The sequence below is a fragment of the Hyaena hyaena genome, unplaced genomic scaffold (genome assembly GCF_003009895.1).
Source record: "Hyaena hyaena isolate Hyena2069 unplaced genomic scaffold, ASM300989v1 scaffold_112, whole genome shotgun sequence".
NCBI lineage: Eukaryota > Metazoa > Chordata > Mammalia > Carnivora > Hyaenidae > Hyaena > Hyaena hyaena.
This window is the reverse complement of record NW_024080744.1, coordinates 2,956,237-2,973,767: the sequence shown is the minus strand read 5'-3', so window position 1 is coordinate 2,973,767 and position 17,531 is coordinate 2,956,237. Positions and strand designations below refer to the sequence as shown.

Sequence of the window (17,531 nt, the reverse complement as noted above, 5' to 3'; positions counted from 1 at the left end):
TCTCTCCACAATGCACACAGTCCTATAAGAAAACCCAGTGCTGTGCATGGATCAATAAATAGTGCCGTGGCAAAGGATGTTGTGTACTGCTTTTCCTCGCTCCTTTTTAAATGTTTACTTTTGAGAGAGAGAGAGAGAGAGAGAGAGATAGAACACGAGCAGGGGAGGGGCAGAGAGGGAGGGAGACACAGAATCCAAAGCTGAAACTGAGCTGTCAGCACAGAGCTAAGGTGGGGCTCAAACTTGTGAACTGTGAGATCATGACCTGAGCCAAAGCTGGATGCTCTACCAACTGAGCCACCCAAGTGCCCCTGCTTTTCCTTTCTTAACGGTTGCAAAGCTGTTTTTCGTTACAACACAAAGTCTTATGGTGATACTAACAGTGATTGTTAATGAGCAAAGCAAAGCCTAGGTAGGAAGGGAGTGGATAATGGAAAGGAAAAGGGAAAAAATGGGCAGAGGAGCAAAGGAAGAGGGAGAGTGAAAAGAAATGTAATAAAAAGGAGGAACATCGAAGAGTGGGGGGAGAGACAGGCGCACTGAGCATTCAGTTTGGGTGCTCCTGGTGAGCCCATCTGGCCAAGCTGTAATGCAGTTTATTACAGCACAGGACAGCAGCTTTCTCTCTCAAAACTGGGTTTTAAAATTAAAATATGGTGTGCATTTTGTAAGTGATACCTTAAAACGTAAAGTGAGGGGAACTTAAAAACTTTCTTAACCTCTGGAGTCCGTTTGAAATGGTAAATGGGTAAAACATGAAACAGCTTCTTTTTCAAGCAGTTCAGGTACCAAAATGATTGACTCACCCTGAATTTATACTGTGTGCTTCTTTTGAGATTTTTCACAGTACAGGTTAAATCCTCTCCAGTGTATTTTGGGTGGAAAAGGTTATCCTGAAAAAAACAAAGCCAGAAAGAGACATCAGTATCATGAAATCCGGGCGTTAAACACTTTGGTGTACAGGATTTTTCTACTGCCTCTTTCCACCAGCGGCCAGAGTATCTATCTGTCGGGCAGCGACGGCAAAAAGGAATAGCAGAGTCCATGGTGCTGTGCAGAGTTCTCTAGTTTTAAGTAAAAAATTTAACTTTGTCTCATTGTAAGTTCTGCTGGGTGTGGTGAACTTTATTGTGAGGCTGCTAATACCAACATGAAGGAGAACAATGCTGTCTCCTTGAGATGATGTAAATTTGCTTTGGAATAAATGCCACCATGTGCTTTCCTTACAGAGCAAACTTCTCCTGGTTACTCAATAAGCATTTTCAACAAGGAATTAAACCACCAAGTAGTACCATGTGACAAAGCAGTAAGTAGTTTAAAAACATGTATTTAACATTATTATGAAAAAAAAAAAAAAAGCCCCTTTGTTTGAGGTCTTCACTTCCACGGCAATGTGCTATGCGATAAACAGTGGCTGAAGTTTCTGACCACACAGTGTCCTCTTCTGGCCAAGGAAGAAAGGACACCCTGGGGTGGGAAAGGCATAATCCGTTGAAGAGGATAAATATCCCACTGAAAGCTGAATGTACAGAATTCATTCAATAGTATTCTCACTCAGCCGTCCATCCATTCATTCATCAGATATTCCTGAGTCCCTTCTATGCATCAAGCTTCCTTCCACGTTCTAGGGGTTTAGCACTGTCCAAGAACAAAGCCTTACGCACAAGAAGTTTATGTGCCAGTAGACAAAGTGATTAAAAACTGAAACACAGATTGAACTATGAAGAATTTAATGCGGTATTAAGTGCTATGACCAAAAAAAATCAAGTTGGGTCAAAAGACAGAGGAGTGGATCCGGTGAGGTGCTACACTATAGCCGTGCAGGGTAAATAAAGCAGCCGCAGGGGGGTCTTTAAATTTAAACTCAATACAATTAAAAATTCAGTTCCTTGGGTCCACAGCTGTATTGCAAGTGCTCAATCATCATGTGTGTCTAGGCGCTACCTTTACTGGACACAAACCACAGAACATTTCCATCATCGTGGAAAGTTCTACTGGATAGAACTGTTTTACACGGTGGCCAGGGAAGGGCTCTCCACAGAAGACTCCTCAAGGAAATGAGGGAAATGAGTCAAAGATAAATGGAAAGGCCTTCTAGCTACAGGGCATAGAAGCTGCAAAGGCCCTGAGGCCAGGGCTTGCTTATCTGTTCTAACACACAAGGGCAGAACAAGAACATTAAAGAAAAAAATCCTATAGCACAGGACCTTATAGGCATTGTTGAGGGCTCTGGTTTTTGTTCTGGAAGGAAGGTGAAGGCCCAGAGATAGGAAGGGTTCCAGGCAGAGCACTGACAGGATCTACTCTATTGAACAGATCATTCAGGCTTCCTGCAGAACAGACTATAGCATGATAAGGGTGAGAGTAGGGAAAACACTTAAAGAGACCACTGCAATTATCCAGGAATGAGATCATGGTGGCTTACAAAACGATAGTAGCCTTAGGTGCTGAGAAATGGGCAGATTTCTGGTTAATCTTTGAAGAAAGATTGAAAAGGGATTTGCCGACCCGATTATACAGATGGGTTCAAAGGACAGCTCTGAATTTTTTGGCTTCCCCAAACAAAAGGACAGGAATGTCCCTCTCTGAGAGAAGGACGACTGTGGGAAGGACCGGTACAGCCGGCGATGGCAGTGGTAGACAGTACGGTTTTGAACTTCCGTAGCTAATGCCATTTGATGGTGTCCCATCCGTTAACGACAAAGTGGCTTAACACAAAACACACGCAAGAGTACAAAACCTGCAAAGCTTACGTTTTCATCCTCCTGGATTTCCAAGGTGTAGGTGACCACTTCCTCAGGTGAACAGCCTTCTGGTTTATTCCACTGCAACGTAACCCATGTGACTCCAGCTCGAACAAGTCTTGGTGCAGAGGGCATCTGAGGAATGTTTCCTAATGTGTAACATACCACCTCTTGGCTATAACCACTACAGAGAGATAAACCCAGTAAGACACACATTTAGGAACATGTGAGGAGTCTTGGCATTTAAAAAAAAAATTTTTTTAAGTTTATTTATTTTTGAGAGAAAGGGAGACAGAGAGGTAGCAGGGGACGGGGAGAAACAGAGGGAGTCACAGAATCTGAAGCAGGCTCCAGGCTCTGAGCTGTCAGCACACAGCTTAATGCTCTGAGTGGGGCTCAAACTCATGCACTGTGAGATCATAACCCGAGCTGAAGTCGGATGCTTAACTGACTGAGACACCCAGAGGCCTCACGAGTCTCGGCATTTTAAAAGAGGAAGAATAAGCCTACTTACTGCCCAACTTGCTTGGGTTGGAAAGTCTGGGGGCATGACAGATTCAACAAACAGAGGAAGGTAAGTATCCTTTAATGTGATACTCCCTACCCTAACTTTCAGTCTGCCTGATTCCCCACTTCAGTCTCCTACTTAAAAAAGCACACGACATCACAGGATGATAGATTTAAGAACTCATCTCCCCCTGAAAGCACCCAGTTACACTGGGCAGTGTTACTAAGCTATGACCCACAGCCACTAAGGAACCTTCAAATCAGTGTGAGCACAGTCCGCTGATGAAATAAGTGTTTTACAAATATTGACAAGGCTATTTTTTGCAAGTTTGTGGGTGCTTCCAATTCACTTACAAACTCTCGAAGCCTTTGTCATTATGACTTTTTCAACTAGTAGACTAAAAATGCAACGGCTATCATGGGTGGGGAGAGAGGGCTGGAAAGCCTTGTGATGTTCTTGAGGCTGGAAAAAAGTCTGAGCACCAATGATGTGCTGAACCTTTAAGATTTTCAATGAGCAGTGATGAAAGACGAAGGATTTTTCCCTTAATCAAGAGTTACCCAGGAAGTGCAATTGAAATATGGTCTTTTCAAAGCGTCTTTAATCCACAGACGCTCCACTGGACACCTGTTCTTGCCTTTCTTCTGCAGCTCGGAGGCAAGCTGCGGTGTCCTGACCAGTCCAGGCTTTCTCCAATCCTGTGAGTATCTGCCCAGGGCTTGACAACAATGCTGGCCCAGCACCCCTTCCTCTCTATCAGGCAAACTCAGATAACAACTAGAAAAGGCAGGTGAACGAGTAGCTTGCAAAAGCGATGAAAGGAAACAGCACGTGATCTGAAAAAAATAAGGCCTTCAGAGGGATTTCTTTCAAAACCTAACCAGCTACCTTCATCTTGGCTCTCAGAGACCCCTAGTGGGGCGTTCGCATTACAGCATGTGAGGCTGCACAGAGGCCACGCAGCAGCACTCTGTACCTCCGGGAAGCCGTCTACTCTGTTAGGATTCCCTCTAGGAAAATCTCAAATTGGTTCAGTGTGGAGGTAGTGGATGTCTTCACGCCTTCCAGCAACAAGAGAGGAAGACACAGAGTCACCACACGAAATGTTTACCGGCATGAGGACAGGGGAACATCCTACCTGGTGCCAATGTCATTTCGCGCAGCCAGCCTGAACGTGTATCCCATTGCCGGACAAAGCTTTGTCAACTTGCAGTGCTTCTGACTCCCAAAGAAGCACTGTCTGAAACCGCTGTTCCTTTTTCCCTAAAAGAAAACAGCGAAACAACCCACACAATTAAAAACAAAATATATAGTAGGACAACGAGGAAGGCATTTTGAGTAATTGTTTCATTTCCTGATTTGGATGAACAAAACCTGAAGGAAAGCTTCTAGGGGAGTGTTCCTTTGCACATAAAACACTTGACAACGAAATGTCATCCTTAACATAAAACACTACAGAAAAGGCGTAACTGAGACAAGTAACGCATTGTACCTTTGGTACTTCTAAAGTGGCTTTGGTTAACAAAATTAAAAAAGGCTCTCTCAGGTACAAGGCAGTGAGTGCACCATTTCTTTCTTTCTCTTCTTTAATTAAAAAAAAAATTTTTTTTTAAATTTATTTCTGAGAGATAGAGAGAGACAGCGTGAGCAGGGGAGGATTAGAGAGAGAGGGAGATACAGCATCTGAAGCAGGCTCCAAGTTGTCAGCACAGAGCCTGATGCGGGGCTCGAACCCATTAACTGCGAGATCATGACCTGAGCCGAAGTCAGACACTTAACCGACTGAGCCACCCCGGTGCCCCCATGTACCATTTCTAAGATCTTCCTCACTTGGGTTGGTCAAACTGCCCCATCTGACCAACTACGAGCAAGTCTGCCCTTACTGCAGGGATCGACAGTTCTGGAAACACATAGTCACTGCTGCGCACCGGAGATCAGTCTTTGCAGCTTAGTGTGGCTAGAAAAGCCCTCCCCAGCCTTCTCTCCTCTCCCACTTTGCCCCCCGACTCTTGAACACTTGCATTCCTGCAGTGGTGAGCTATTTCTCACTGATCCCTAAGTATGGATCACATGTCTTTGAATCCTCTTGCCCATATCTGCTTCCCTCGTAACAGTGCTCTGAACAAGCAGGGAGTTCAATCACTGCTTGCAGAGTTGAATGTCCGATAAGCATGTGGAACAATGGCTGAATTCACTTCTATGTATTATCGCTACTCTTAAGTTTCTTATGAGGCTGGAAACGTATATTTAATGCCTTTGTAGTCGTCCATGATGTTTCAAATCCTTTGAAGTAAAAAGAAAACACTCCAGTTGTCTTAACAGACCTAAAAGTAAGAAAAAAACCTAACTGCCCTGACCCATGCTCAGGCATGGAATCCTCGTATCAGCCATATAGTAGAACAAATATTTCATACCCATAACCCATGGCATTTTATCTATGTTCCCGCAGAGAAAACCACATGCCAACACTGAATGGATTTTAGCATTCTAATCAGATGGCTGGGCCCAGGGCCCTCAGAAATGTTTGAAGTTCTCGATTTATTTTATAAAGAAAGATGAAAGCACATTTTCCTCCTAAGCAAAGTTAAGCATTTCCTTCCTTTAAGCAGCCCTCCAAATGCTTACCACTAAAACACATTCCAGGTGAAGTTTAATTAAAAATAAAATAAACATACAGCTAGCATGAAGTGTCACTAGGGTGAACAGATTAAAAACAACCCTGGCACATTCATCCTCAGATGAATTCCCCAGCCTCCCCTCCCCGAGCTTGCTGATGCCCTTTCCAGGAAAGGAGTGGAGGTCCTATTAATCTTTAAGATTCAAAGTTCATATTATCAAGGTTTCAAAGTCCATTCAGATGCAAACAGTAGGGCAACAGTAAGGCAGAACATTTTTCATCTGCTACTTGAGCAAAGTCGCCGAGTGGCTGGCCTATCACACCCTTATGCTTTACTTTAACCTTGAGTGTTAAGGTTGCTGCAGATGATTTATTCATAGAAAAACCGTTTATACGTAAATTTGCATAATTACATCCAGTGTCTGATTATACTCTTTGCACACCCTGGTATGTTTTGTATCCATTTCGAGCTGTACTGTGATCTACCTTCTTTCGTCTTCTGTTTCTGAGCTCTGAGTAAACAGTTCAAGAAAGGCACATCCTGCCGCCACGGAAGCCTCAACCCTTCCAAACCCCGATGCTGGCTCCCCTTCAATGCCTCATTTTTCCTATTTCTTTGTTTGGTCTCCTTTGCCCATTTCGGGAGCTTAGAACTATAGCCAGTAAATAAAAGTCAGTCTGTTCCTTACTAGGTTGATTTGCTTTAATATGGTAAAAGCCGGACTGTCTGCGGCTTAAGTGAGAAAAAAGAATGGGGAAGATGGATGATGGGGTCTAGACTTTTCTTTTAAAGGGCTACAGCACTGGGGCTCACTAAAGAATTTGGAGAAGAGGCATTCTGTAGCCTTTGAGACATTTTTCCTACGTTGCTAACATTTTTTTTTCCTGCTTCAGCATCAGGAACAGTTACAAAATAAGCTCCAACTTGTTTAGAGAGAGGACACTGAATTTTCCATCTTGATACTTTCCAAGATGTGCTCCTATGTGCGTGGTCCTTAACAACATGTAGCATGGCCCAGAGTTGCTGGGACCTTAGAAACAGTATCTGTAGAGTCTGAAGGAATAAGAGTACAAATAGCTCACAAAATGCAGGAAGTGAGGCTTATTGGTAAATTCTTAGAAGTCATTGAGAATAAACAAAAATAAGGGAAAGTAGGTTAATAATTTGTTTTACTCAAACAAGCTTTTGAGTAAAAGGAAATACTCATGTATGACATGGAGTTTAATATAAAAGGGATATCTGGGGAGAAAAAAATTGATATTCACAAAAGTCCTTGCAGTGCAAAAGCGAACTACAGCCGAGAGGTGAGCAAACCAAGCTGGGGATGCCATGGGGGCCAGCATCACCCTGGTTTTCGGGAACAGACTGTGCCAGGCTCTCCGAGAACTCCGGGGTTGGGCTCTGGAGGGAGAACATGTCCAGAGGTACAGGTGATGTGGAGAAATCTGTCTGTAAACCGAGAAGGTGGCCAGGTTGCAAACAGCATTTGCAAATGAAGTATTATCCAGCTCCTTTTTTTGACAGAGGTGATTAGGGTTTAAGGAAAAAAAAAAAAAAAAGAGGTAAGAAAAAAAAAAGATAGAAGACAGAGATTCAGATGAACTGATAGGGGTGGTGATGTGGATGTTTATCGCTGTTTAGCAGAAATTAAATATGTCTAAGCATCACTGTTAGTGAAGTTTTACAGATGGAAAATCATAACTTCCGTATTTTATAGGTAGTGTGGCTCCAAATGGTTCTGAGAGATTATGATCTCTGGAACGTAGCCCCTTTCTAATAAACCTAATTTAAATGACACAGGATTCCTAAGACATACTGGCTTTGCTTGGAAGCTTACTTTTAATCATTTCAAGTCCGCCTTGTCCAAAGTTTCCTACAAATACATGGTCCTAACAGAAAAGAGTATCTCTTGTCACTTTTTAGGTCTGCGACCAATAATCTGGTCAAACAGAGGCAGCGGGGACACCGGGGTCCCTGGCCTCGTCCGGTCAGCTACTGCTGCTAGGCGATGATGTGTGGTGTGTCACACAGCGGAAGAGGAAGAGCCGGGGCCTGGGTGCTGGCTGGCCTACAGGGGAGAGCTGGCACCCGCTACTAGAGGCACCCAATTCCCTGCCTGTGGGGAGATCAGGTATGCAGCATGTGAGCTGCCCTGAGGGGAGCAATTAAGTTCCTGCTCTGGGCAAGGAAAGAAAACTTCACCCCAATTAGACAAAGAGCAGAAGGGAGGCTTCAAGCCCACACCCTTCATTATTCTAGAACAGATCTAGGCACTAAGCTGTATTTGACATGAAGCGATACAATCCCCAGCCGTGTTCTAGTGCCTGGGTCCACAAACCATAAAGGGCAGATTTTCAGGGTTCCCTGGCTTATTTCCATTTCAGAATTCTGGGCATGCCCCAATGCTGGTTTCTACAGCACAACTGAGTTCAAGCACAAGATTAATCATTACTACATGTGAAGGGATCTTGGAGCACAAACCCACCGTGTGCTGATTAACTTTAAGATACTCAACTGGGCATGGGATGTGGCATTAGAAACCTTCCTCTTTCAGCTGAGTGTTCTTCTCATACAACTGGACCCACAGTTCTTGCTTAATCTATCATCATCCCACACCCAGACCCCACCTGAGAGCACCGATTTGGCACCCACAGCCTCGAGACAAATGGAACTGTTTTCCGGTGGGGGCGCAGGGTGCTGGCCTTCCATTCCTGGTCACAGCTGCTCTCCAGGAAGGCTACTAAGCTGGTGTGTGTACACTGAATACGTCAAACCAGCCCTTCCCCGGGCCTGAGCCACTCAGTTTTGCCTCTACCTCCTCTTTATTACCAATGAAACTGAAGCACACTGCATATTAATCTACATTCTAGTCCCCATCAAATTGGCTTACTCCCCACTCCCTCCAGCAGGTCACAGATAGTCCCGTGCCCTGCACCACGGCAACGCTCTTCGCCACAGAGCTCACCTGGCAAACAGTCACAGGACATCTTCTCTGTCTCATCCCGGGTGAGCAGGTGCCTCTGTTCCGTTTAGACTCACATACTGAAGAGAGGCACCATCTTTGGGGAGAGTTTTGGCCTTGAAACACTTAGAATACTGAGAGCACTCACGTTTTAGAAAGGTCACACATTTGGTTACAAGTCTTTTTTTTTTTTTTTTTTAATGTTTTTAATTTATTTCTGAGAGAGAGAGACAGCATGAGCAAGGGAGGGTCAGAGAGAGAGGGAGACACAGAATCTGAAGCAGGCTCCAGGCTCTGAGCTAGCTGTCAGCACAGAGCCCAACGTGGGGCTCGAACCCACAAACCATGAGATCATGACGTGAGCCGAAGTCGGACACCCAACTGACTGAGCCACCCAGGTGCCCCTGGTTATAAGTCTTAATAATAGAGTCCAGATGTTCTTCTAGGTCCTACAAGGTTCCTGCTAACTTGTGAAGAATGTCAATTGCCAATAACTTCCAGTGTTTTGCCAGACGGTGAAAGGGCAGGGATAAGAGAAAGAAGCATAGATAGGGGAGCATGGAACACGCGGACTCCTCTGTGGCTAAATAGCAGAGAATGATTCACCCTTGGAAATGTATTTTTCAAGAAGTATTAATAACCTCAGGGACAAAGATACTCCCCCAACCCCTGGAAAGAGTGGGGGAAAGGAAGTGCCTTCTGAAATCTTTCTTTCTTTAAAATAAAATTTGGAGACAAATTATAAACATAAAAGGCTTTAAATATTTTAAGGAACATCATCTCTTTTATCCTATTTTATCTTTCTTCTGCCCTTCTACTATTTACTTATTTTCCCATTTCTTTCTAATTTGTGGTTAAAAATTTTTTTGATTGTATAGCTATTAAATAAAATCATAACGTATTTCTTATTTATCCCCTCCCCCAGATTAAATATTTTGCTGACCTCGTATGAGTCACCCAAGGGAAAAGGACACATGACCCTGCTTTTCAAGCGTGACACTGTGGCAGGAATGCTGTTCATCTCGTGGCTCCCCTGTCCTTACCAGTAAGGGAGCAGACAGGGATGGCTTCCACGTGTTAACTGAGAAGAGCGCTATCTGGGCGCCCCCCAAGCCACACCTTCCCGGCTAGCAGAATCACACTGGACGCCAGGATGAGGGCCATCCTACCTACCACTGCATCTCTCTCTGGGTACGTATTTGCCTTCCTCCTCCCTCTTCCCAGGACAGTTGGAAGAGAAGCAGGGGTACAAACAAGAGTTACACACATTCCGAAGTCTGTTACCTTGTATCCAACAGTCTTAGGGCACACTGCCTGAAGCACTGTATGTGCTATGCAAAGATAAGGGAAAACAAGGGTTTTAAAGGATTCTCACGACCAAGAAAGTCTACCGTCCTTTCCCTTGAATTTGAGTGGGCTTGTGACATTGTGATGTGCTTGTCACTGACAGACTATAGTGGAAATGAAGTTGTGTGACCTCCAAAGCTAGGTTTGAAGAGGTGATAAAGCTTCTGTCTCTTCCCCAGAACGCTCATTTCCCAATTCTGACTCCCCTGGTGCTGCCATGTTGCAAGCGAGCCCCAGATGAGGTTCCATGCAAGCCAGCAGGGACCACCAGACTAGTGAGTCAAGACTCTGCCAGAAGATTCCAGCTCCCAATCAATGAGCCACTCTGCCCATCTGAAGCTCTAGAAATTGTGGAACACATACAAGCCATTCCCCCAGTGCCTGGTCCAAATTCCCAAATGAGAATCCACGAGTCTAAGAAAGTAATGTTTCAAGCCATTCAGTTTTGAGGTAATCTGTTATGCAATATTATGCACTCATGTGATATGAATGTTATGCACTCATCTATTTTGGTGTCCATATATGTTTAAAATTTTATGATGTATCTCAGTAAATTTTTATAAATTCCCCTCATGCTATAAATAGCTAGGAGGTAAGGGAGTGGAAGGATGTATGCTAGAATGCAAAGGTCTAATGTCTGACTGGATAAAGGGTTCTATTTTCTATATGCACTTGGTACATGCCTTTTTTCCTCAAAGCCACCCAACAAAGTAAGGCCTCTGAAGAGATTTTGAGAATTCTTGTAGAAGCTAAAACTATAACCAGATTCCTAGATGGTAAAATCAATCAAAACTGTTATGTAAGGGCAATGCAGTTACTACATCTTATAGTGTTACATTTTAGACTAATGTAAGATTTCCGTACTATGTAAGAAAGCCACTCTAGCTTTACTGGAGGGTGAGAGGCATCGAGGACAATAGAGGCACCCTATATCTCAGCCAGCACCAACTCCAGATTTGTGAATGGGGCCACAGCGGATGTTCTGGCTGAAAGACGCTGCTTGAGCAAATCCAGGGTAAACCAGTAGAACCCAACCAGCCACCCAACACTAAGTATCAGAAATGATAAAGACATGTTGTTTCAAGCCATTTCAGTTAGGATGACACACCATGATGATCAGATAGCTGCACGGCAACAGATGCCTGATAGCCTGATACACACACAAACACACCCCCCTCCCAAAAGACACAAAAATTGCAATCCACCTGAATGTCAAACAGCAGCGGACTGGTTAAATAAATGCTATACTCACACAACAGAAGAGAATGTGGCTATTACAAATTATTTTGGCAGAGAGGTTTTGGTGGCATGGGAATGTGCTTGTGGTATTCCAATACTTAGTGAAAAGCATTAGGAAACCTTTTACAAAGGATGGGCTCTCTCATAGGAAAAGACACCAAATCATTTCAAAGGCTATGGATGGTGAAATAAGTTACTCTGTTAATTTCTCTTCTTACCCCATACGTTGTTTTTCATAATTGCATTTCAGCCTCCTCCCTGTATCTAAGCCAATGACCCTACTTCCCAATACTATCCCAAAGGCTATAGAGGACCGTTGGAAGATTTTTTTTTTTAAGTTTATTTATTTTTGAGAGAGAGAGAAGAGAGTGCAAGTGAGGAAGGAGCAGAGAGAGAGGGAGAGACAGAATTCCAAGCAGGCTCCGTGCTGTCAGCACAGAGCCCAACATGGGGCTCGATCTCGGGAACCGTCAGATCATGACCTGAGCCAAAATCAAGAGCTGGACACTTAACCGACTGAGCCATTCAGGCACATTTTAAAATACAGGTGTGCAACAGTGTTTTGGGGATGGTTTAGTATGATGTAGCCTAAAGCCACCAGAGTGAACAAATGAAAAGACCTTCCCAATGACCACCACGTGGTACCAGGTTTCCACCTCTCTGTGGCATCTGTTCACAAACATATAATGGAATCAAGTTTCAGTGGAGATGTCAGTTTACAGATGGGTCTGCTTATTTAGAAACTGCTAAATAAAAAGTATTTGATCCATCTCATAAGAGGCAACTAATTTTTAAAGTTAAAAATATATTTAAAAATAACTTAGTTTCTAAAACTACTAACTAAAAGACTGAAAACAGAACTATTTTTTCAAGTAAGTTTTCCTTCTTTATTAATTTCTGGGTCTTCATAAAGCTGTCCTCAGCACTTGGGAAGATGAATCCCCTAAATGGGTTGGTTTCCCATTAAAGAACATATTCAACGCACCCACGGCCGATTCTATACATATAACTCATGCCTAACTCAATTAACTCAGGCTACAGTATTCTTCTGCCAAGAGTAATTCTGTAGACTGTGGGGAATGTGGCTGCTTTGGCTAACATTTCCAATTAGCCTGGCACTACCAACCCTGGAAGCCTGTATTCCCCACACTGGCACTGCTAGATGAAGTTGGCTGATATTTTCAATTGCCTTCTAATTAATAGATTGGAAAAGATCCTTCCTGTTCCTCTTTAAGACAGCTTGAATCCTGGCACAAGGAAATCAGAACGGCCACCTCAAGGGTGTTGGAATCCATGGGGAACCACCTCCCTCTGGTCATGAGAACTCTTCCTGATGTTTCTTAACCTAAGGGCCCTTTCCGTTGACCTCCTTGTCTTCCAGCTCCTTTCACAGCCGCGCCCGCTGCCTTCCGGAGCTGCTCTTAGCAGGTTTGATAGCTAACTGCCTGCTAAAGAAGTTACATGAACCTGGTTATCAGTTGTCATATGCTCGTGGCCCAGGGCTGCAGGATCTGGGCTGAACAATTCTGGGGCTGGGCACTCTCTGTAACAGCACAGTCCAACCTGTCAAAAATGGCAACGATAAATCAAGTAAAAAATAAAGTTGCACTGGCCAACTGAACTACTTCCAGCCTCAAAGATTTAGTCTGCCCGTACGTCTATATTTAGAAGTCGTTCCAGCCCTGGCTGACCCCAGGCAACATCAAAGATAAATGTTGGCTTGAGAAATAAAAGAGCATGTATGTGTTCAGCATGACCATATATAAGGAGGGGTTCCTAACAGGGGGCGGAGATGCTTCACATCTGGGGATTCAAAGGTTCCCTGTGCCAAACCCCCACTCTCCCCTCAGTGATGGCTCTTTTATTTTGAGCACACTGGCACAGAGGAACTTTCACAGGTAAGAAATGGAGGGTGGGAGTGTTTGTGTTGCATGTTACTAAATAAATACTGCATGTATCTTAGCCCTTGGCACACTAGATGTTTCTTTAGTGAGAGAGGCTTAGCTCCCTGAAATAGTCAAGGAAAATCAGCAGGTCCTCTGATTTGAATCCAACAAATATAACGTTCCTGTATATCCCTCCCACTATGGACGTTCATCTGATGTCCAGTGCTTTGGTAAGACCAGAATGTTGCGACTGGCCCAGTGAAGGGAAAGGAAAGTAGCAGGGGTGACTGTAGAAAAGGTTGCCTGTACTATTTACATGTGAACCACGGCATGGATGGACTTAGCCCATTCACCCAGCCAAGGCCCTAGGCAGTCATCTTCTAGCTGGCATCCAACAAGTATGAAAAACATGAGTTGATAAGTTAGGTGTCATGGACCAAGACAGGTATTTGTCATTTAGTAGCAGCCAGAAGTTGCCCACAAAGTCTGCTCCCCAAGCACACAATAACCCACCCTGTACACGTGTGACACATGACACATATTCAGGGGTGCGGATATCTGGAGCTGAGGTCCCTAAAAGCGAGGGCTCCTTTTAACGTAGCTCTGCCTTCGGTACCCATGAGCCTCTCTGTGTTCTAAACCCATCCTGGCCTACTGCCCTCCAGCAGCACCTACAGTGGAGGAGGCGGTCCCCCGGCCTCTGAAACCACACTTGGGCATTGCACTGAAGGTCCATGTTGTGGCAAAACACTGCCGCTCTCCCAGGTCACTGACTGGGCTTCAGGCACTGTGTGAAAGATGGTTTGTGATGGACAGAGTGCCAAAAGACCCCGGGGCCCCACTCTTCAATCTCCATGAGGGCATTCCCCAAGAATGACTGAAAGAGCACATGGGCCTGGCAAGTGGCATCTTCCCTTATATTTCAGTCAGGCACTGGCGATGCCTTGGGGAATGCCAAAAGGTTTTCTCACTGGACCAATGCTTTGCAATGAAAGCAGCGTGGCATCTTGGAGAAAGCATCAGCCGCATTCTCAGTGAGCCCTCCTCATGCACTACAGGAGAGCCAGTAAGCCACTGTGCTTGCTGAAGCACCAGCACCTTCCATGAACAGCTGTTGTCCAACCAGAGAAGCCATGGGCAAATTCACTGGTGCCAAGAAGCATTCTGGAAGATTATCAGTTCTGACTGTGCAACACCTAAGCTAAGAAGTAATGTTTCTAGTAAACTAGTTATGAAGCATTTGCTAAGGGGCCAGCTCAGTCCCTAAATGAGCTAAGCTGGCTCTTCCTAACCTAGGTGTCTAAGAAGCGACAATCTATGGCCTGGTGTCAGCTCTGTGAGGTTTCTGCAACAGGACTGTTGAACGTGGTCTGGCTTGTTAATGGGTCCCCAGGGGCTTTATGGGCTCTACCTGCCGGCCTCATCTGCTCTTTCAAAGTATCACATTACACTTCCTTCATTTCTGTGGCATTTATGTCATTCTTAGTGGCCTGTGTTTTGCAGCTGTGTTGGCTCATTAGTTACCAGGATGGCCATGTGTGAAATTCCTATCTGGGCTAGCTGAGTCACATGTGAGGAAGATTCTTGGGAACTGTACTAGTCATATTCCCACAAAGCAATTTTTTTTTTTTTTTTTTTTGGGTTCTTTCATATGTTCCCTTACATGTCACGTCCGGAAGCCAAGCTAATGGCAAATTAACATCTATATATAGCACTGACATCCGTGTTTGTTTTGTTCTAACTGGAGACACTGGCCTCAAGGCTCCTGAAAGTTCCACAGAAGAAATGTCATAATCTCCTCATACAATCCTTCTAATGGCTGACTTTTCCTGCCTCACATCCTAATATGCACTTAAGGGACATGAACTACTCATTTCACTGCATCTGCTGTTGCCCAAGTTAACCCACTGACCCCCAGTAGGGTAACGGACACTGGTTTCAAGTGGAGAAGCTGAGGTTCGGGGCTCAGTTACTTGCTTGGCTGGTTAGAGACAAAGCAGACACTGTGAATGCAGGTCTCCCTCGGTGGATGCCATGTGACTGACACATATCATTGATAGGACTCCATGCCACACAGCAGCACCAAGCAGGCTTCTGTACAGTACGATAGTCCTCTTTCCTAACTCCCTACCCTCCCTCCACTGCAGGAAAGAACATTCACCTTGAGAAATATAGCATTGAAGCATGGTTTTGCTATAAGAAACTTAAACTTTTCTCCTGTTCATAATTCTGGATTAAACTAAAACTGGATTCATTAATCAGTAAGTTTGCTTTGAAGTCAGTGCTGGGTGTAATACTAGCAAAATCTAGCAAAAGAAAATCTGGCAAAAGAAAGAAACTCTCACGAGGCTTTGGGGCTGCTTTCTGCCAGCCAGAATGACTATGACTTGTAAATTCAAGTGCAAACGTGGGGGTAAATGTGGGGGTGGGGGTCACACCGTGCTCAGGAGGAGGTTAAAATATAATGATGGCTTATCCAATAGTCAAGTAGAAAGCTACCTTGAAAATGGCCTCCTGCCTTTCTGATGGGGATCTCCTGGAGGTGAACGCAGTGGCTAAAGGTCTAGAAAAATGCAAGGTTGGCTACTGGGTGCACACCTGTAAACACCACAGCTCATCTGAGTCACCACAGCAAGGGAAGTGACCAGGAAAGTATGCACCTTTCTACACTATGAAAACTGCTCTGTCTCAGAGGAAGATCAAACCTGATGGCCACAGCTGAAAAGCCAATGACACCTGTGTGGTCCATTTTCGGTGGCTCATTACCACCTCCCAGTCAGAGTTACTTGCCACCCTGACTTAAAACTCAAGAGACTGTCTAGTTACAGTCAGGAACAGAGAAAAGTAGGCAGCTAACTTCTGGCAGAACAATTGGTGAGTAATTTCCAAGTGAATTCTGCGGAAGAGTGCTGCAACACTGAAGACAATGAATTGAGGGGAGAGAAAGAGGATCACCTTCTCCCTGAGCTGTAACAGGTTTCTGTTTCCTGTTCCCCATTAGGGCTACACCTGCCCTTAGAGACCAGCAGCAGTTAGCTATTGATTTACTACTGGCTCTTCCCAACAGCAACTAGGCACAGCATTCCGGGCCCTGGCAGAAATACAGGTCAGGTGCTCACGGGCCTCTCTGCTGCTGCTCTGACATTAGTCAATGTCTTTGTCTAAGAAACCGGACAGCACGACTTGATGCTCTGTGTTCTTATTTTACTATCATTTCCAAAATTTTACACTAATAGTTTTATTGGTAATTAAAAATTGAAAGAAGAATAAAGTAACCTGGAAACTCTAACCAGTGCTGCAACGTACCTATAAAAGAAACAAGGGGCCACCCAGACATGGGTGGTGGGGTGGCACTAACACGGATGGGGCCATCTCATTCCAAGCTGTGACTCCCAGTGCAGGTGTCAGAGCAGAAATGGGGCAGAGCGCTACCCCTGAACACAACCTTCTTGGAGCCTCTGAGGGGTATGAGTCCCCTTCTCAGGTGGGGATTGCTCCTTTGTGCACCTTACTGTCTTTTGCCCTTGAAATGTGTTTCAACAGCGCCTTGGATGACAGAGAGGCAATGGGTGTACGGCTGGGACAGATGTCCTGGGAGAAGAGTTGGGTGTTATGTGTGGCGGGGGACACCCCTCCCATTCTCCTGCCTCACCATACACCACAAGGGGCAGATTCTGGAAACAGTCCCTGGTACCAGGCGTACCTCACTCCAGAGACTACCAGCAGAAGTATCCGAAGGGATACTCAAGGCTTCACGTGCTCACACTTCCTGCAAGTCAGATGTTATTTTCTGTGCGTCTGATTTTCTTCCTCCACGAAGTCATGAGTAGCATGGGAATGTGGGGATGGGAACACCAACCTAAGTGAGCTGCCTCAAGGGGGCTACGGATCCCTGAGCTAGCCCTGATTTTAGAAACACAGACTGTTAGACTGTTCTGTCAGAAACTTGACTTCTGAAGTGACAGAACAGGCAGGAATGAATGGGTTACTATTGCTTCTATTCTCACTGCCAGGAAACCCAATGACACCATTTTAAAGTCTTTGTTGGAGGGACTGAGAAGGAGAGAGCCAGAATATAAAGCAAATAAGCTACAGGATGGAAAAGTTTGAGAAGCAAGCGGTTAAGTTTGTTTTATTTATGTCTGTTTAAAAAGTACAGGAGGATAGCATTACTTGAGGTCTTTCAGCTCTCAGGGTAAGAGAGCTTCCCTATGTCACACATCCCTC

The 17,531-nt window shown here is 44.7% G+C and overlaps 1 protein-coding gene across 4 annotated transcripts in view; it reads right to left on the bottom strand.

Moving 5' to 3' along the window:
* The window catches only part of FNDC3B (fibronectin type III domain containing 3B), a 356,123-nt gene that overhangs the window by 58,975 nt on the left and 279,617 nt on the right, over positions 1–17,531 (bottom strand). For all 4 annotated transcript variants that reach the window (XM_039236525.1, XM_039236526.1, XM_039236528.1 and 1 more), the window contains exons 12-14: positions 4,391–4,515; positions 2,754–2,928; positions 807–893 (exon numbers count right to left, since the gene is read on the bottom strand). In XM_039236525.1, the coding sequence (XP_039092456.1) occupies positions 807–893; positions 2,754–2,928; positions 4,391–4,515 (387 nt within the window). The remainder of the gene's footprint in view (positions 1–806; positions 894–2,753; positions 2,929–4,390; positions 4,516–17,531) is intronic.